Genomic DNA, 21,434 nt, shown 5'->3' on the forward strand with positions numbered 1-21,434 from the left:
AGGCAGGCAGAGGGCTAAGGGGCTACCTGACCTCCAGATTTATTTCCCCCTTTGTAGCAGTGGGAGGGGGACAAATTAAAGACAAACATCCAATAAATAGATTCTATACCTAGACAATTATAATCAAATCGATACATTTTCTATACACAGAATCTAGTTACTGGCAGGATGAGGGGCTGGGAAATCATTTCATAATCAGGGTCATTTTACAGTCAAGTAAATATGGTATTTCCTCACTAAAAAAATCCCACCTCATTAAAAATGGAGGCAGCTATTTTGGATCTGTGATGAAAAAGTTTATAGTTTATCAGCATCCAGAGAATTCTGGTCTTTCACTGCCCAAAACAAGATAGACTTTTGATACCTTTCAGGTGTAACATTTCACTTAACCTCCTTTTCCAGCAGGTGAAGAGAAGAGATTAATGTCAGTTTTTATACCTAACATTTTCTAAAAGAGGAAGACAAAAGACCAAGCTTCTTAAGTGACAGATTTGAATTGGGTTTCCAGAGCAAGTTAAAGCTTTTCTTCTAAGGGGATGTAGTGCTTAAACATTTTCCTTACTCTAGCACTTTGCCCAGCAATGAGCTGATCATCTTCAGTCTGAATACTTGTTCTGCTTCTGACATCAAAGTCTTCAGTCTCAAAGTCAGAATCATCTAATTCTTCAGGAGTCTGAGGGAAGAAAAAACAAGATATAATTCAACATGTCAAAGCTAAGATCAACAGAATTGAAATTGCCTCTCAAAACTAACAAAAAATACTGTCTTGTGAGCTTTGATATTAGAGACAGAGAGAAGAGATGGGATAAATAGAGTGGATTATCTAAGGTTTTCATCTGAAGACAAGTGGGAATTCTCTTTAGTTTATGTTTACATGGCTGCATATGTCAGACTGCTCAAACTGGCAATGTGCACTTATATAAAAGGCTGTGTTACATTAAATATGGAATAATGTTAGGAGCATTGTTCTCAAGGTCTTGGATATCTGAACAAGGTAGCTGCATTTAATTAGACAGCAGAAGGTACCCTATCTTTTATTAAACTGCTTTATTCAGAGACCCCAAAGATGAAGTCCCATAAAACTTTAAAGCCTGTTTCACAATAGCAGTGGATGCACTTTTTAGAAGTATTAAAAACCAAAGTATCCGTAGATTTAACAATGGCTACAGTAAACGAAAATTTGTTCTTTGCCTACGGGAAAAGCTTAAAATGTGTAGTTAGTAGGGCCAACTTTCATGCTGTAGGCTAAACACAGTTGACCTAATTCCAGCTCACTTGGAGGTTATTTTTACTGCTATGAGGGTATAGCTAAAACCACAGCAAAATTTTTAACAAGTTTAAACAACATCTGTTAATAGTAAAAATAATACATCTCTGTCTAAGCTGGTACTTTTTCCATGATCATTTTTCATAGCTGAAATTATGAGGAACTTGATAAATGCAAGTTTGTTATGAAAAGGTTTAAAGATGTTAACACACTACTCCTGCCAATCTCTTGCCTACAATTTGCACTTTATAAATGTGCTGATTAGCAGGGATCCTGGTTTTCTCTGATGAAATCCAGATTTCTGATTAAAACAAACTCCCCCAAAAGCCCCAAATCCACATTTTTCCATGATTAAAACAAAATGCCACTAGATCTGTTAGTGTGTGTGGTGTGTGTATGTATGTATGTGTGTATACATGTGTGTGTGTGTACATAGTGGGATTTCATTTTAGTCATAGAAAAATATGGATTTGGGGGTCTGTTTGTTTTTTAAATCAGAAAATTTTGGATTTTTGTTATCACAGAAAACCAGGAGCCATGCTGATTAGCTATCTTGCAATGCAAATGATGATTATTGATGATCACATTAACTGGTTGGCCCCAAAAAGACATAATTTGAATATTAAACCTAGAGCTTTCTAGAGTCTCTCCATCACAGAAGAGAAGCCTTTCACTCCCAGAATAAATATGCTGAAACACTTGAGTGAACACCTCTAGAGCCAGGGACAAGGAATTTACAGGATGTTCTTTAAAGCAGAGGGAGAATCTTTTGTTTTGTAACATGCCCAATTAGCAAAAATTATTGAAAAAAGATAAAAAAAACTGATACTAACATTAAAAGGCATTCATGGTCTGAAGGCTTTGGACCTTAACGTATCCCCTATTCTCATCCCCACCACACAAAAACACCACCCAATTGAGGTGAATTATCATGCGTCTGATATCATTGTTTTTAAACAGGGAGACAAGAAACTAAATACTTCTCAATAAAACAAGATCTTTTCCCCCCCACAATGGATTCAATATATTAACTTTAGTTTTGGAAAAAAAAAACAACCAAAAAATAGAAACCAAAAGTTATCAGGCAAGAGGGACTTTTTCAAGAGACTATGAAGCATCCGTCAGTGAGTTCTGCCATACCGATCTACGTTTCAACTTTAAATGGCTTATTTACTCCAATCTGCTCAGCAGCATTCCCTTTGAGAGTAGGGATGCTTCTGTGTTCCAATTTGAAACAGAATCCTGTAAAATGGTGCTCTGTTATCTCTGTTTTGATGGCTTTATTCTATTCTAAATTAGTTCTACAACTAAAGCCCTTCAGCTAACAAATACTGAAGTGTTTTCACATTTTGACTTTTTTTTAGGTCACTGATGTGTCACTACTGAACTGCCTTCAGCTATTGGCACTTGCAATAAAACCATGGCACCCTGACATCATAGATGTGGTTTCTCCCCAGCACAGATGAGGGGCACAAGGGAATGAGCCAGGTTTTCTGGCAGTGCCAGCTCTGCTAATTGCTGAAAACAAAGAATTGGCAGCTGTACCTCCATGTCCTGAGCAACCTCACTTATAGCAGGGAGTGAATAAAATTCATTTGTAGCCTAGCAAAGAGATACTGGTGTGCCGACTAATATTGGTGATCCACCAAAGCTGCAAAGGGGTAAATATCAATGCTAATGGGAATTTCATTTTATGATTTCCACAGTAGTTCCACCGTCCTTTGCTCTGTTATGCCAAGTTTAAGGAATCAAAGCTAGAAGATAAATATTGCAATGGTTCTTATACGTATTTGTGTTCTGTGGTTACATGGTAGAGAATAACTCACTACTAAGACATAGTTGCAACTTGTGAACAATAGCTTGACAGGGCTTTAGACTAAGATTGCCAGGGGAAAGGTAGACAATCACTAATGCAAGCCCTGGAAGTGACAACCACAGAATCAGTAGGTCAGGTAACAGAAGGGAACTCACTCCTACCCCAGCCCAAAGACAGGGCTCTTCTAAGAGGACAGGGAAGCCCAGGGCTTCTGATGGCAGGCTTAGCTGCCTGTACACAAATGCCAGGAGCATCGGGAACAAACAGGAGGAACTGGCTCTTCTGCTAAGTAAAAATGAATATGATCTCATAGGGATAACAGAGACCTGGTGGGACTCTACCTATCACTGGACCACAGGTATCGATGGTTATACCTTGTACAGGAGCGGTCATGTTGCAATGAAGGGCAGGGCTGTAGCTTTCTAGGTGAAGGAGCAGTACATTTCCCTAAGTACATTGCCCTACAAGCTGAGACTGGCACCCAAGGAGGATGACTTCAGACCCTTGGGGTTAGAATACGGGGAGAACATAGTGAAGAGGATATAACTGTAGGGGTCTATTACAGACCTCCTAACCAGGAGGAAGAGCTTGACCATGAACTCTCTAGGGAACTGGCAGAGGCTGCATGCCTCTCAGTACATGGTCCTCATGGGTGACTTGCACCATCTCATGGGAAGAGCATTCATCCAAATCCGATCGGTTGCGAAGCTTCCTCACTTGCATTGACAAGCTCTATTTGACTCAAGAAGTCTGCAGACCAGGCGCTGCTGGGTCCGGTACTGGCCAAAGGGGATGACCTAGTCAGTAACCTGAGGACTGAAGGAAGGATAGGTGACAGTGATCACAAGTTGATCACTTTCTTTATCCATTGCAAAGCTGGCAAATAAGTCAGCAATGCAGAAATCCTCGACTTTAGGAAAGCTGACTTTCATAAGCTCAGGAGGTTGGTTGTTGAGGCCCTGAGAGATCATGACCTGACACGGAGGGGAGTCCACAATGAGTGGTCGCTCCTTAAGGACGTGATCCTAAAAGCACCAGGGAAGTCTATTCTGGCCCGTAAGAAATACAGCAAAAGGGCTGGGAGACCCCCTTGTTTCAACAAGGAATTCATGGACCTTCTGCATCTGAAATAGAAGCTTATGAGGGATGGAAGTTGGGAACTACCACTAAGAATTATGCAGTACTGGCCTGCACCTGTAGGGAGCGGACCAGAAAAGCCAAGGCTGAAACTGAACTCAAACTGGCTATGGGAATCAAGGACAATAAAAAGTCCTTCTTCAAATACGTGGGAAGTTGGGGAAAAAAACCCCCAAAAACTCACGGGCAACATCGGAACCTTGCTGAACCAAATGGGGCAGCTGACACCCAGGAAAAAGCTAATTTCCTCAACGATTACTTTGCATCAGTTTTCTACTAGCCCGAGGGGATCACCCTGCCTGACAGGATGCAGGACTACCAGGGTATGGGCGATCATACACCTAAAATTGGTGAAGATCTTGTGACGGAACACCTTGAGAGACGCTGGACATCCACAAGTCAGCTGGCCTGGATGGAGTGCATCCAAGAGAGCTAAAAGGGTTGGCTGACATCACAGCATGATCAATGGCGAGGACATTTGAGAACTCATGGTGCTCAGGAGACGTTCCTGAAGATTGGAAGAGGGCCAGTGTGGTGCCTATCTTCAAGAAAGGAAGGAAGATCCAGGGAACTACAGGCCAACCAGTTTGTCTCAATCCCTGGAAAGACCTTGGGGGGGGGAGGGGGGGGAATAAAATTAAAAGAAACCATCAACAACAGGCTAACAGAAGGCAACATTTTGAGAGATGGCCAATATGGCTTTGTTGCGGGTAGGTCTTGCCTGACCAACCTCATTTCTTTCTAGACAAAGAAGAAGAGATTGATGTCATATATTTAGTTTAAAAACACCTTTAACTTGGTCTCCAATTATGTCCTCATGGTAAAATTGGGGAACTGCGGGCTTGACAAGCTTATGGTCCGATGGCTGGGGAACTGGCTCCATGGCCGGACCCAGAGAGTGATAGTTGATAGAACTGAGTCAACACAGTGCATGGTAACCAGTGGTGTCCCCCAGGGCTCAGTATTCAGACCAGTACTCTTTAATATATTCATAAATTATCTGGATTCAGGTATCAGAAACAGACTGGCTAAATTCACAGATGACACCAAATTATGGGGAAGCGGGGTCACTCAAGCAAGACCCAAGACTCCCGCTTTACACGGCCTTGATGAGGCCACAGCTGGAATACTGCATCCAATTCTGGGCTCCACACTTTAGAAAAGATGTGGAGAAGCTTGAGAGTCCAAAGGAGAGCCACCTGCATGATTAGTGGTCAAGAGAACAGGTCTTATGAAGCAAGGCTGAGCGGCACAAGACTCTTTCGCCTGGAGAACCAAAGGCTTGGGGGAACTTGGTGGCAGCCTATAAAGTATATAAAGGGTGTGCATCAGGAACTGGGAGAACATCTGCTCACCAGGGCACCCCAAGGGAAGATAAGGTCTAATGGTCACAAACTGATGGAAGACTGTTTTAGACTGGACATAAGGAAACACTTCTTTACTGTCCAAGTTCCCAGAGTCTGGAATAGACTCCCCTCAAAAGTGGTGCAATCACCTACTCTGGATACCTTTGCTTGGATGCTTATCTTGCTGGAGTGATCTGACCCAGCTGATTTCTTGGGCAGGGGGCTGGACCTGATGATCTCACAAGGTCCCTTCTAGCTCTAAAGTCTATGAAATCTACTAAATATAAAGGGTTAGGAAAGAAGGCCTTGGGCAGAAATGCATTTGAGCCTGGCAAAGCGAAAGAAGAGAAGAACAAAAAATCTCCACATCCATCTTTCCTATCTTTAAGCCCTGCCCATATGTCTTGTTTTATCAAAAGACCAAGCCCATAGTTCAACCTCAGTTTTTGCTTCTTTCCTTCCAACTGCAGGTACTATTTTGCAAGTTCAAGTAATGCTCTAGTTCACATAAAGCCAATCTCTTTGGCAGGTGTGCCACAAAACTGGTCCCATACCCTCTCTGACTCCCAGTCTGAACCCCTTCCCCTGCCTGAGCTACTGCTCCTTCTGTCCTGTCTGCCACTGTGCTGCCTGTCTTTTGATCTGCTGCAAGTTGGGCTCCCCTGCCCCAGGCTCACCTATCACGCACTGAGACATCCAACTCATATAAATTGTATCTGCAAACTGCAGGCACAGAAAATCCCTTTAAAAAAGCTAGTGTACATGTAATTATATTGCTAATTTATAAAGGCATCTAAAGACAAGGGGAGCTATTACATCGATCCCAATCTTATTTTTCAATAACTTATATGAAATTCTTATAAAAAGGTACTTAAAGGAAAGAGATCTAATTTAACCACAAAAATCTTAAAATGATTAAAATATAAAACTGAATGTAGCAAGGGTCTAGCTACTATTACCCAAGTCACTAGTTACAGCATACAAATAAAAATACATTTCCACTACATTATAAATAGATACATCAAAGGTGTTTAGTGCTTCAGCTCAGACTATTGATGTTCAGATCCATTTAACAAAGTTTGAGGTGCAAGTCAAAACATACATTCTGAAGTATTCTATAAAGAACACTTTATTTAGAAGCTGATTAACAGCTTCTAGATTTAGAATGTTTATATGATACACATGAAAACCTTTCCCTTCTCTGCATAGGGAGTGATTCATTTAGTTCACTAAATGTTGAGCAAAATCAGTGACAGCAGAATGCTGTTTAAAATAAGTAAAGCCTGTAGCCACTCACTCTGATCATTAGTACAGCTTTCCTGATGTCCCGAATTCCATCATACACCAGTCGTGAAGCATCAATAAATTCATTTTCATCCATTGGCTGAGCAGGGTCAGAACTCAGTGCTTCCACAGCGGCTTCCACTTGCTCAGTAAAACGTGGCATAACTGAATTAAGGACATAAAAGGAATAATGACATTTGGCAGTGGCCTCCCACAACCCTCCCAGTCTCTGCCACATATCCTGATAAAGGACGGACAATATCGAAGGCTCCGAGGCTGAAAATCTTGCAAGAGTCTTGTTTAAGTTTTGAACATTTGGCTATTAAAGATGAAAAGATATCAGTGCATCACTGCTTTGAAATTCTTCCCCACTCCCAACTTAGCAACATTCCGCAATTTTTTGTATTAACCACACAACTTCAAGGAAGATGGTTATATGGTTGAAGAGGGGAGCAAGCAGGAGAATGCACCTGGGGAGATGTTTAGGGCAGTTAGGGACTGTGGGACAAGAGAGCGTATGATCGTCAGCAAGGAATACTGTACTTATTACAGTTCTTCTTCCTCTCCCCCCATGATTCCTTTTTTTAAGTTTACATAGGTGCAATATGAGAACCAGAGACAGATTCTAGGCCAGCAAGTCCACACATTAAACCCAAATTCTAGCTAGCAAATGAGGGCATATATTTATTTACAACACTTCCTTAAAACAAATGAATAAATGTAAGTAATTTAATTTTCCTTAATTTATAATTATATATTAATTCAAAGGAAAATGGAATAGAATGAAGTTTATTATGTGTATCCACTGGTCTTCAAGACCAGTCTAAACTCTTCAGATGACACCAGTAACCAGCAGCTGCAACACCTGACCAATCTAATCCAATCAGTCATTGAGGAGGCTGCAGAATTGAGGAGCTTTGTGAAATAATTCAACATGATCAGCTCATCTTTTAAAGTGTGCTCAGTGACTGAGCCTTGCCCTGCTAACTTCTAACATCTTGTTGACTTCAGTTAATGAAATAGAGATGCATGTTTAATAATAAAAACATTGAACAATAAATCCTTCATTATTGCTAAAACTTTAGGCTAATTAACAAGCAAAAAAAATCCTCATTCTGCAACCACTCTTCAAACACCACCCATTGACTTTAATGAAAATTCTGCATAGAGCATATCTGATACTGAGCCCAAATCGTTAGAGTATCCTAACACCGTACTTATGTGCAGCTAAGACGAGGCCCCCCCCTCCTGCGCCAAGTCAGCATAGGAAGGGGGAGCTTCTTCTGAGCTTCGAGCACCTGCCGCCAGCCACGGTGGTTCATACAGCACAGGATGGGCATGCGGCTAGAGAGACTGATCTGTATGCTTTGGATGGAGCGCAGGGAAGACTGTGCAGCTGGACCCTCCATCAAGCCACATTCCTTCAGCTCTGGCTGGGCTATGTCTCTGACCCAGCTGGGCCTCAACCTGCTACTGCTGCTCTTCCCTGGCCTGGCTGAGCTGAGGCTGCTGCCACTGCTGCTAAGTGCCCCAGAACTGGGAGGTGGGGCAGTTGACAGGCACAGGCAGTGCTTACAGGCAGCAGGGGAGAAAAGGGGCAGACAGGAGAGGCAAGGGGCAGGGGTCTAACCCCATGTCCCCTGCCACTGTGTTGGGGGGATGAATTTTGAACCAAAACAGCAAAGAGTAATTTATTCCTACCTGTATTGGACAGCAACTTGGTTGCTTCTAACACCTTTTCTGTGTAGACTCCAGGTTCATAGTTATCCATTTCAGAAGTGACAACATGAATGACTCTAGCTGCGCGTCCACGAATTGCGCCAGCTGTTCGGTCTAAACCATCAACATCTTTTTCTTGGAGAGCAATAACACATTTGTTTACATCTTCTAAAATATGATTCTCTGGTGGTAAAAGAAGAAGGCTTTAGATGGGAACAGTTTCCTTCCTATCCTGTACAGCAATATAGTTTGAGTTTACGAAGCTTTTATAAAAGAACAAGGATCAAATCTTCAACCACTTCCTGGAGCGGTTTTTTGGTTTTTTTTTTAAAGCAAAGTAGTTTGTTGCAATAACTAAGCACCTGCCTTCCAAAAACCAAGTTCATACATTATATTAAGTCCACCCCTCCCACCCAACAATACACACACTTGATTCAACACACAAACTGAGGGCTGCTCAACTCACCCCTATCTTGTCAGCTCCTAGGTTTCCCCCCCTGGAGTGCTCATGCCCATACCCAACATTTTTGCAGACAACCTCTCCCAGTTTCGTGATATGGGGTCATTTGCCATCTGTCCCCACAACTCATTCAAGCCATTAACATTCTCTAACAGAATCAACACCTGTTAATAGGATGTTACTCGTTTTCTGCACAATCTTTTTGCATAAATCTACAGGCACAAAATCAGATCTACTACATGGCAACACTAAAGGAGATGGGAAATAATCATTTAAGTTAATTAAATGCAACAATTTGAATGGGAAGAGTTCTTTCAGGCTCCTCCTTTTTTACAAATGAAAGTGTACTGGGTATTACTCACTAGTTCTCAAAGGGTATAGACAGACCTTACAATTGTATTGATAGCAAATATTACCCATACAGGCTGCTGCAATGCAATTTTAAGTTCTCCCTAATCCTGCTGCAGTACAAGTGTAGCAAAACCACTAACTCTGCTTCCTTCACAGTCAAAGTTAAGGTGATATAGCTAACCTGTATCACAACAGGATGATGCAAACCTGTTAATGTGTGCTCCTGAGATGTCCCTACCTCTCTTTAAAGTGGATAAAATGGTGCATTTGTTTGCCCAGACTCAACAAGTACAAAACATTCTGATGTTATGTTTGCATTTTACTTTTTAAAATATTTGAAATTTAAGACTATTTCCCTCAACTGATAAAACATACTAAATGTTCACAGAAAAAAAAAGCAGAACAAAATAATGAAATACACAATTATAAAGAGCCCAAGTGGACATTTCCAGAGCTCCCTACAGGATTTGGATACCCCCATTTAAAATCTTGGCTCTTAAAAATCACATTTTCAAACAGTTAGATATCAGTTTTCCACATCAAGTACCAGTATGCTAATCCAGCTGTACTATCTCAATGTTGTAGTGTCATACTGAAAAATAACTACCATGAAACAAGGCTAGTGAGGTATTTTCATTCTGTCACTTTATAGAGTTTCAAATGCTACCTACCATTGACCTAATCATGCCAACTCACATTTCTTCCCTTGGCTAGACTATTGCAAAATGGCTATTTTACTATCTGTATTAAGAATGAAAACCAATACAGTAGTGTATGGAGTTGACTGTTAGATTTGAATAAGTTGGAAGGAAAAAAAGAAAAAAAAAATTAAGCTAACCTTACATAAGGCTACCAAGTGCCAGGTGACATTATTTCAAAAGCTTCTGAAGCACCACCATCTCACATTTCAACTGAGGATCAAATGTGGCCTTAAGAGCAGAAAGTATGTGTGTATTTTGATAATCCAGTGAACAGAGATGAGGTAACTAGATGCCAGGACCCACTGTATGACCAGTATTTGATGAAGAAAGAGCATGAAATTCAAACCAGTAAAAAAAAAAATCCAACATGTTTTAGAAGAAAATATATGGTTTATTGTTCAGATTTCCTCAATGTACAAGTGATGCCAGATACCTCTTGAAAGCCTTCTCATATAAAATGAATGTCAGTGAGCCAAGTAAATAATATGGGCGCAAGAGGGTGAATTGTACTGTGACAGCTTAATGCTGACTATAAGAATACAAGCCAGGTCACAGATCTTTCCAACAAAGATATCTGGGGGAGTTAGGGGGAGATTAGATCGTGATAAAAATGGCCTCCCAATCTAACTTAGCTCACCCACCTGCAGACCTCACACTTAGGTCCCTAGTTAGGTCCAACTAAATATGAACTTTACAGAAGTTCCAGGAAGGTTAGATCAGTTGAAAAGTGGCTAACCCAATCTAAGTTAACTCTACTTTGAAGGTAGTCCAACTTAGATTGGGTTGATCATTTTTAGACTGATATAACTTTTTTGGAATGCCCGACTCAACTCCCAAAAGAAATGATCTACACCCAGCTCAGTTGTGGCCCGAGATCTTACAGCAGCCAGAGGAAATGCCACAAAGACACATACCTCAAGAAAACAGATGCTGATCAAGAGCTGGGAGGAGCGGGCTACTGACTCCAATGGCACCACAACCTCAAGAAAGCAGCACTTCACTTCAAGGTAAAGCGTCTTTGCCCTTGAAACAGAGAAGTGAGCATAGAGGAAGAAAAAGGAAAGAAAGTCCAGACTGCGGCCTACTTTGCCCAGTAGAAAGACTTACAACTTTTGCAGACTGATCTGTGGCTCAAGGACTGGACTCTTAAGTCACTTCAAGACCCATCAATGAGCTGTGGAAGAGATCACTCTCGAAACAAGGGATTGCTGCTGCTACTCCTCCCACCACCCCTGCTGCTGGGGTCTCCAGCCCCACTTGCCCCTCTCCAGCTTCTGTTTCCTACCCTTGCACTTGAGGGTGAAGGGGCCTTATGGCCTGTGCAGACCCCAGCTGCTCAGAATTTGGACAGTCTTTCACCTGAAAGAACAGGATCCTGTGCAGAACAGTCAAGAGCCAAGCTAGATAAGGGACATACACAGATCCTTTTACATTCAGTTTACACCCATTATGACAAGACTATTAGTATAAGAAAATATTTAACTCTCCAATTAGAGTTTGCCTCAAAATTATACCCACCACTAAGTTATACAAAAAGGTTTCAGTTTTAAGTACGCAAACTGGAAAAAAAAAATTATAAAGAATGTCTTTGTTCAAATGAAGTTCAAAGAATCTGTAGCACTTTGCTAAATTTCAAACTTATCTTAAGACTTCAGTGAATATAAATACATGGTCCATTTACTGAATGCTCTTAAGCATCTTCAAAGATCCAGTATTTCCAAGAAAACACTTGGTACATCAGGAGCTTACTTGAGGTAAATGTTTCTTCTTGTTCAGAGTCCCTGCTCCAGAGAGAGGTACTTCAAATTCCTAATGTCTCACCAAGGCCAGTGTCAAGACCCTGGAACTCTTCAGAATGATTAAAGAGTATGTTGACAATATCCTGTTCCTCTCTAATGGATTAGTACTAGTTTCTCTTTGTGGGGAAGAGAAAGGATGTAGGAAGGGGGTAGGCTAGATCCAGTTTGACTGTTTTAAGCACATAATCAAGATATGTTAATAGGTCTTTATAAAGACAGGAATTTCAGAGAGACAGCAATTCTTAAAATAAGTCTTCTTATCTGGAACTATGCTTATTTATTTATTTCTGTGCCTATGTTGCACATACCAAGTTGTTAGATCTAAAGTCCTTCTGGCTGCTGACAGATGTGGAACCCCCCCTAAAACCAAACAACCCCCCTACCAAACCCCAGAACTTTATAAGTGTGACAGTTTGACCCAGCACACCCAACATCTGTATAGATTGCGTGCTTCAGTGGGGCTTTTTGGTACTTACCTAATAGCAGATTGAATCAACTATTAGATTAAAAAGCACTAATCCCCCACATTCAGTCAGCTATTAGGTAAAGTGTTTAAAAGCCTTGCTGAAGTGCGCAATCTATACAGACATTAGGCAAGCTGGGTAAACTGATGCAATGCCTCTTCTGAGGATGTAGTATGCTCAGCACAGGAGCAAAGTTTCATCCAAAAGTTTTATTTATTTTATTTCTAAATGAGAGAGAAGGAGTGAGCCACAGCGAGCATGTAAACGCGTACACAATCTGGGACGCTGGAATGCCAAGTTTACTATCTAGTTCAGATGTAGGTCACTCCTGATGGAAAAGCTGCTTGCACTTTTTTTAAAACTACTTTTTAACTGACATTTCTCAAGCATGGCAACTTTGTGAAACCTTTCAAACACTGTAGTTTTTAGACCCTTTATGACATTCAGGCTATTCTTGCATTAAGAAAATTAGATCTTTAGTACTGCACTAGTAGAAGCAGTAGAAATTTGTGTAGACCTAACTCAAGAGTTTAAATTTTAACTCTAGGAGAATTAGATGACATGAAAATAAATGCCAGTTATTTCTAGAGTACACCTGCTAGTAGGACTGCACTGACTGTGAATTATATGTCCTACTTTGGCTTATATAGACAACACCTTTGCAAGTACTTCATTAAAGAAGGGAAATATCTGCTGAACTCTGAGGCAGAACTGAAATTTATTGCTATCGGATAAAGAGTTTCATTAGGAACACATTTTCTCTATGAATGCAATTCACTGTGCTTATCAGTTTGTGTTTACATAATTAGAAGAATTTTTGAAAGGTGAACTGAATGCATCTATTTTTGCTACTTCAGAATTAAATTTCACTAAAATATTTTCTATTTCTTCTATCTGTTCATACTCAGGTGAGCCTTTAAGAGCTAAGATGATAATTTGTGTGTCAGAGTACTCCATAAAGCTATTTTAGTATCTCTAGTGTGTATGTCAATTAAAATGTATTTATATGTTAAACATCTGTCATTACATTTACACTGCTGTTTTTGCAAATTGACAGTAAATATATTTTTCTATACGTTTTATATACCCTGTAGTGCCACCAAAGCTAAACTGCTTTATTCAGTTTTTTACAACTGAGCCATATCTTGTTCTCGCTGTATCAAGATCCCATGTTGTTTTCATACACACTACTATACTTTCATCCTTGTGAACCAAGATGAACCACAACTTCACTGAGACCTTACATCTGCAAAAGGCAGCAAAAAATAAAGTTTCTGAAATACAGGAATAATTATCATTTTTTAAATTAAGTCCAAAAGACAGTTGGTGGTCTCTTTGTATAATATTAGAACTCTTATTACCCGACACAGCCAGGAAGTCATCAATGGAAGTGATGTCATCGACCGCATCAGTCAACACACGGACTTGCTTTTCCCATTGTTCTTTGAAGAGATCCATGTTTTCTTGAGCTAGTTTACTTTGTGGTTTGGCAGCCAAAGCCAATGCAGCATTAATAACCTGTAAAACATGTTTGCTTGTTTTTATGTTATACAATTAAAACCAGTAGGTTAAATTTATGAATTTCATAGCCAGAGTTTAGCTAATGTCATTCTGTAACTATTCCATCAAAATAAATAATTAAGTCCTTCAGTCATGCTCATGACCAACTTGCTTTCACTTCTAGATATATTATGAGCAGTTACATTTTATGCACCTGAACACTTGCAGAAAGTTGAAGCTGACTTGTTTGAGTATTCATCTCAGAAGTATTCTGTTTTAGAAGGGCTGAAGCTGAACATAGCTTGAGGCAGTGTTCCTTAAAACCTTTGCCAAAACCCTGGTTGAAGGCATGCAGCAAGCCAAATGAGGTTTTGTGCACCATTGCCATAATGAAGTATGGAAGAAAAAGAGTATTACACAAATTATTTACTTGATTTAAAGACTAAAATCCCTCCATGAGTATAATAAGCAGATTGTGATCTTAGAATCGTTCCCTACGTTAGCACCATCCCATGTTTTAAGAAAATTAGCTGGGAACAGTCCAGATTGCTATAGCACCAGAAATCAAGAATAATCAAAAGGACAATCCTGATTGTTGTCTCACACAAAAAAAGTTGCAGCCAATTAACTCAAAATTTAACATACACATTTTTTCACTGTACCTTTTCAGTTCTGTGTACCATTTCCCAAAGCTGCTGATCTAAACTGTGTAAGCAACAGATGTTCTTTGTTTTATAAAATTCATTTTTTTTTTACCTGATTCATTAAAAAAAAAAGTCACAACCCATTTTCTTAAATATAACTCACTAAATATGGAAGTGATGGTGATGTCAAACATGTCACGATGGCACTGAATGAATCAGACAGGAAAAGCAGGCCGATTTATTGAAGGGATCTTGGAAATTAGCAACGAATGCAAAAAAATTGGAAGTTATACCAGGTTAGGGAGGCTAGCACCTTACTATGCTCTTTTTTAGTATCTAGAGACTTCAGCTAAAATCCTGATTTAGGTCACAAATGAAAATGAACTTGATGAGTTTTGTAATGTAGACAAACATGAATGACAGTCTGGCATGAGCAGCAATCTCTTCAGGAAAAGTGAAAGGCTAGAACAGGTGTATGAAAGGGTCTCTGCAGAGAAGACTGCACTCCCTCTAATTCTCTCAGCCTCTGGCTATTGTAAGTTAAGGTTTAAATGGACCCCCAACCCTCCCCAAGGTATCAGACAAATTTACTCTTTTGAGTATGCTGAAGACAATCTATTATAACCGTGGCTCTGAAACTTGTAAAGTTTTAAATGAAGCTTCCTACTGTCAAGAAAATGAAGTTTACTTGGGTTCCATTCTTTAAAAAAAATAAAACCACAAGTTTTTCATGTCTTTTATATAAAAGGAACATTTGGATGTGAGAATCCTCTCTCACCCCAAGACTATTATGCTACAGACTAATCACAGCCACTGTTGTTCCGCATGCGTAAAAGAATGGTTTTAAGAGAAGCCCTTGTTACATTTTAGGTCTGGGTTTATCAGTCAAGGCTAAGCATCTACCCTGGCAGAGATGACAGAAGCAGAAAATTTATCTTCAAGGCTCTATACTCTCATAGTCTGATACAGACACTGCAGGACCTGTTGCCCCCAGCCTGGTTTATTTAAAGCATTATCAGCCTGTCAGTCAAAAACAGCAGGATCTGGACACACACAACTCTATAGGGATGAATTCAAGTAATGAAAATTCTACTAGCAAAGGCTAAAATAGGCAAGCCTCCAGAAGTTTGCTCTCAGCTTCTATTTTGCAAGTAACCATGACTACCAGAACAGAGAGACTGGTGGTATGCAGGCTTGAAATATTGAATGCATGCTTCTTCTAGCCTCCTTTTCAATTATGAGGCATGAAAACATACTTCAAGGAGTAATACACAACCTGTTAACGTTAACACCAGTGATACGTATACATTGCATAGGTATGTAAGCAGTATACTTTCAAAAGAGCAACTGTCATAGCAATTTCTTGTCCAAAAAGCATAGCCCCATCCCTTATGCCCAGGTTAGGTACCTCTCTTTGCAAGAAGGCAATGAGAGTCTTCAGAATGTGCCAAAGTAATAGGGCCACCCCATATTTTTCTTCAAAGTTTTAATTACTTACACTGCTATGTGCTCTCCATTTGGCTTTGGCCAAAATGGACAAACATCTCTCCTAGAATCAGCTCATTTCATGGCAAAATTAGGGTTTGCTATATTACTAGCAAGAGAGGGCCACATCAGCAAGCATGCTTCCCTTACTGAAAAGGAACTAACAGGCAAGATTTTCTCCATCCACCAGCAGGTACTGTTACTGAACCTTGCACCTAGAAGACTGTCAGCTTGAGATGAGAGGCAGGGGTCAGAGAAAAACCAGAACACTGATTGTTTTTCTGGTGGGGTGTTTTTAAAGGGACATTACAGAAACAACTTTTTTTGCCTAATAGATGCCTTAACAGAAACCTGAGTATCCCACTTTTAATGTCTAGTGAGCAGTTTTGGTAGATATGCTAGCTTTACTAAGGCATTGTCCATCTTAATCCAGGTTATGGCTACTGATCTGTAGTAGCATGCAGGTCCATCTGAGGCAGTCAGGCTTTTCACTCTATAAGATGCATACAGTTTATGATCAAAGCAGAAACATGCCTGCATGAGCTTTCTGTCTTCTCTCTTACAGAGCCATACAGACAAATGAATATAGAGCCTGTGCAGACTGCGCCATGTACAGTGTGTAGGGTAGTTTTTTTGAGTGCCGAGGTGGGTGGTAGGAAGACTGGGTTTTGAACTAAAAAAAACTATGCTTTCTGTAAAACATTTGGGAATGCTGGGCATGCTAACTCCCATGCTTCTATGAATCATGAACCAGACTCACCTATTGAATAGGGCAATATGCAGCAAAACAGGTAGTCTGACTAAGCCTTCTTTCTGGACCACTGACAAATTTCTTCAGTTTTCTTCAGTATTGTTCCCTCCCCTGTTCTAGGTGGAACGGTGCAGATGGCTCATCTGCAAATGTGGAACCCTATGAATACCCTAAAACAGCCTATATGTAGTGTAGATCAAAATAAAAAAATTAAGTTGGATGAACCATAATGTCTGCTATGAATTTACTTACCACAGACTGTGTAGGATGGCTTACATCAACTCATCTTTTAAGCCCCCTAGTCTGCAAGGAACTTAGTGATGCTTAGTAGCTCTCGCAATAGGCTGTTTCTATTATCTTCCAACTCACACAATTAGAAGAAAGCTCTGCTTTGGTGAGGAAAACTCTTTAACCTTACCAGCATCTAATTTTCCTTTATCTGTAATATCATGGCTGTAAGTTTGATGTGGTCCCACACAACTATAAGGCTTTTTATGTCTCTATTGCTCCACTGAAAGAAATCTTTTGTTCCTTAAGGATATTGTTCTTGCTACGGCCGAGTTCATCGTCTGTTTCTTCCAACATTAGCTCCAGAATGAAAACATCCACAGTACCATGATAAGGAAATGTTTTGGTTTCAGATGCTCTGAAACCAAAACAGGTAAGCTCGCTTTCTTCCAGGATTTAAAAATTGGGTGCTGCAAAGTGCCTTTATGCAGCTACTTGGCTTTTTCTTTATGTTTTGATTTCCTGGATTTATTGTGGCAGCTGGAGTATGAAAATTTGGAGCTGTATCAACATGCCTTTTTCAAGTCCATGCATTTCTATTTTTAAGGAACTAGTTACAGTTTTTGGAACAAGCAGCTCAAAAGTGAATGCTCTGCCTCTCAGCTGGTAATTCAAAACCATAAGAAAAGGGGGTTCACACAAATCAGTTTTCACCAAGGATGAGGAACTGTAATTTTCACTTGGAAGGCAGCCTGCCATGAAAGTTCTGGGGTAAATGTCTGCTGCTCAGGAAAGACATCTGGGGTGCTTTAGGAAAGAGCACACTGGGTTGTGAGCAACAAAAACAGTGATTTGACTTGCTCTTTTTAGATTTGGAACCATCTTTTGATTAGCTTTTCTGTTTTGCATACACTGCCTTTCTTGTGGTGATTCCCAGCTGATGGACTTGACTCAGAGAACATATCACCTCCATGCCCAAAGCCAAACTGGCTGCTGACAGCTAAAACAAAAGTAGGAAAAATCAGCCATCAATAAATGGAGGCTAAAAAATGTGGGCAAAAAATCAACCAACCAACCAACCAGACTGGAATGAAAACTGGAGAGGAGAGCACCATGTATTGTTGCACTCTGAGTCTTGCAGAGGCAAGGCTCTTACTTGGACTGGCCCTGAGAGCTGCCTGTGTTCTGCAAGGAAAGGGACCCAAATCAAGGACAAGGAGTAGTAGAAATGTCTCCTTATGCAAAAGTCTGTAATAAAGTTGGCAACTGCGTCCTCAACCTTCAAGCAAAATTTATTGCTGCTTTAAAGGAAATACAAGGAATGCACCAGTAGTTATCCAGTTCTGCAGTGAAAGGGACAGACATTACATATAAACTGGTTTAAGTGATCAGAAACTGGTTTAAACCTGTAACAAAACAGATGTTCAGTGCACATAAACTAGTTTGAGATGCACCTGGTTGAATGTAGTATCAGACTTAACTGATTTGGTGCAAACTGGTTTATGCAATGACTATCCTAGCCCCCTTGCTGGTTTAAATTAAATCGGACTCCTCCAGCATCCTGGCATGCTCTCTGGGCTGGCCGGGGCTCGCTGCTCCACAGGAGGGCTGTCCCCTCCCCTCTGCTCTGCTCCCTGGCTGGAGCTTGGGCAGTCTCTGCAGGCATCTGCCTGGCTTCTGCTCCCCCCACCCCACTCTAAGCAGGCAACTCCCATCCTTCACAGACACCTCTCAGCATTAGCTAGCAGACCACATGCTGGCTACCTCATAGCACAGAGGACAAAGGCAGAAACAAAAGATAACCAGTAATGCCCCTCTGTTTTCTTAGTGGGGTAATAAACACTGAGTTGGGGTGATAAACATTTCCAGCTGGAACCCTCCCTATTCACAGTATCCTGCCAGGGCCTGGCCACGCCCCCCTCAGCTCAGCATTTTGGAAGGGACGGGAGGACTGCTCTAGCACCCTCCCAGGTTCTAGCCTGAGCCGCTGTAGGCATGTGCCTGCATTTCTGTCTAGTTACAAAACTGATTTAGCCTAGCCAGGTTAGACAAACATGCAAAGATTGAATCAATTCAGGCTCAGGCTTGTTGAGCGTCTGTCCCTAGCCAAAGGGACTAAGAGAAAAAAAAAGAGCTTGGGAGGGTAGCAGAGGGTACAATAGAGTCAACAGGTCTGCTTATGAGGAAAAGCGTACAAAATAAGAACAGCTTCGCTTTCCTTTTTAGATGCTTTTAACACCTGTAAAAATGTTACTTTGGTTACAAAAAGTCTGCCTTAAAGAAAGCGGAATCTGCTTACTCGTTGCTATTAAAACTGTTCAGGATTAGATTGGGCACATTCAAAATGTAGACTGATACTTCTTTATAATCTCCCCTGCAAGCCCTCTCCCCCAAAATCCCATCTTTGTGGAGATGCAAAAGATGCTTCTGCTAAGAACAATTAAGTCATCTTTATTTACATGCTGGAATCATGTCTGATGTGCTGACCCCTTGGTGTACTTCAATGTGGCTAAAAACTCTCTGCAGGCACTAATAAACTGATGCACCTGGAAATAAAATACAAGAAACTAGAGACTTTTTAAAAAAACTTCTCTAGGAATATTGCCAGTAAATGAGATATGCTTGTCAAACCAAAGGGCAAAAAATAAAATCACTGCTTTGATTTTTAATTGTCCCAATTACTTAACATAACTACATTAAATGGTTTATTCTGACATGTTACAAGAGTGCAAGTGACACTTTGGATTTTTCTATATGGGTACCTGCCCCTATAGTTATACTGGTGTAGCAACCTGTGCAGACACACTATTCTGGATTAAAAGCAACTTTCTAGCTTAGCATCCAATCACTTTCAAAGGTTACTCAAGTGGGCGACTTATTACATACACACACACCCACCCCCTCCCTAAAAAAATCAAATATAAGAATTAGAAGAATTTACCATACTTATTTTTCTACTATTTGTGCTGTTTATTTATGCATTTCACCAAATTTGAACACAAGATACACTAGCAAGCTTCAGGGATTTCTTTTAGCTAGAAGCTGTTCTCATACTGTAGTCCACAGAGTAAATTCTGCCAGTGATGAAATACTCAGCCTTTAAGCGGTAACATCTACGGCTACTTACAACCTTTCTTTTGGGCTTATTCCCTCTCTCCCTTACCCTGATAGATAAAAGAAATGAAGATATCTGCTCAAGTTTACTGCGCAGTTATGACTTCATCTTATTTGCCCCCCTGCATGTCCTCTTTGAAGAAAGCTGGATAGCCATGTTTTCTGTACTACTTAAGTGTTTATTTGTCTTTAGCATTTGAGATTGTCTATTTCTACAGAAGTGCCAATTAAAATATCTCAAGGAACCTGCACTGGTACTGGAATAGTTTGTGGAGGTATTCATTAGTTTATAAATTCAGAAGAGATTAAATAGCTTGTTGATGAGGAGAGTAAAAAAAAAGAGTTGAATATACTTGTATACAAGGTCTTTGGCACAAAGGAAAGAGATGGCCTCTTCCTGGCCATCAGTGGACTGGAGGCTGATACTGCAGGCACAGGGAGAGCTGAAAACCCCACAGGGCATGTCTAATTTTCAAAACCCTGCAAACATAATTTACATTACATTTTAACTTTTTCTTAGTATTTGCCAGCTCCTACACAGGAGTCTTCATGGTTGGTATCATTTGTGTGCTTTGTCAGTAGGTGTGATCAGCATATGTTACCATTTGTTTTACCAGATATCTATAAGCAATGATCCCCCAGATTTATTTTCCTTGCTGTAGCACAAATTCAAGGCAAACCTCCAATAATTAGATTCTATACCTGGAAAAGTATAATAAATTGATACATTTTCCATATATAGAATCTAATTATTGGAGGTCATCTTATAACAGGGGTGGGCAATTATTTTGGGCAGAGGGCTGCTTACTGAGTTTTGGCAAGACATTGAGGACTGCATGACAGGCATCCCAAGACAGATAAATATAAATTTTCTAAATTTTTTAGGGGCCCCGTGGACCGGATAGAATGGCCTGGTGGGCCGCATCCAGCCCCCAGGCTACATTTTGCCCACCCCTGTCTTATAATCTATTCAAGTAAATATAGTATTTTGCTGTGTAAGGCTATTGTTTCTTCCTCATCTATACCTATACTACAAATGTTTTTGCTTTTCCTTATCATTTACACACCACCTCTGGAATATGACACAGTCATTAAGTTACATGATGCTGATCCTGAGAGGTCAGAGAATTTTGTTCACCTATCAGTAGACACAAGGAGAATAAGTTCAGGTGAGATGAAAAACTAACTTCTAAGAAAGAAAGCTCATGCTGTTTAGGTCTTCCACTGCCTGTGATGGGTCCTTAGGTGCTATATAAACTTCCTGTCACAATGAACCTTAATGCTTAGCATATTACTTTTAATGTAAAAGTTATAGTAAAGAAAAAAAAATGATGGCTAAGCATGTATGATTTTCCTAAATTTTTTTTC

At 40.3% G+C, this 21,434-nt stretch overlaps 1 protein-coding gene across 1 annotated transcript in view; it reads right to left on the reverse strand.

Annotated features, from left to right (window-relative positions):
• Positions 1 to 21,434, reverse strand: part of CTNNA1 (catenin alpha 1) — a 166,980-nt gene that overhangs the window by 13,710 nt on the left and 131,836 nt on the right. Inside the window, 4 exon segments of the mRNA XM_025206059.1 lie at positions 563 to 673; positions 6,864 to 7,015; positions 8,552 to 8,752; positions 13,706 to 13,862. Coding sequence (XP_025061844.1) covers positions 563 to 673; positions 6,864 to 7,015; positions 8,552 to 8,752; positions 13,706 to 13,862 — 621 coding nt within the window.

The sequence above is a fragment of the Alligator sinensis genome, unplaced genomic scaffold (assembly GCF_000455745.1).
Source record: "Alligator sinensis unplaced genomic scaffold, ASM45574v1 scaffold156_1, whole genome shotgun sequence".
NCBI lineage: Eukaryota > Metazoa > Chordata > Crocodylia > Alligatoridae > Alligator > Alligator sinensis.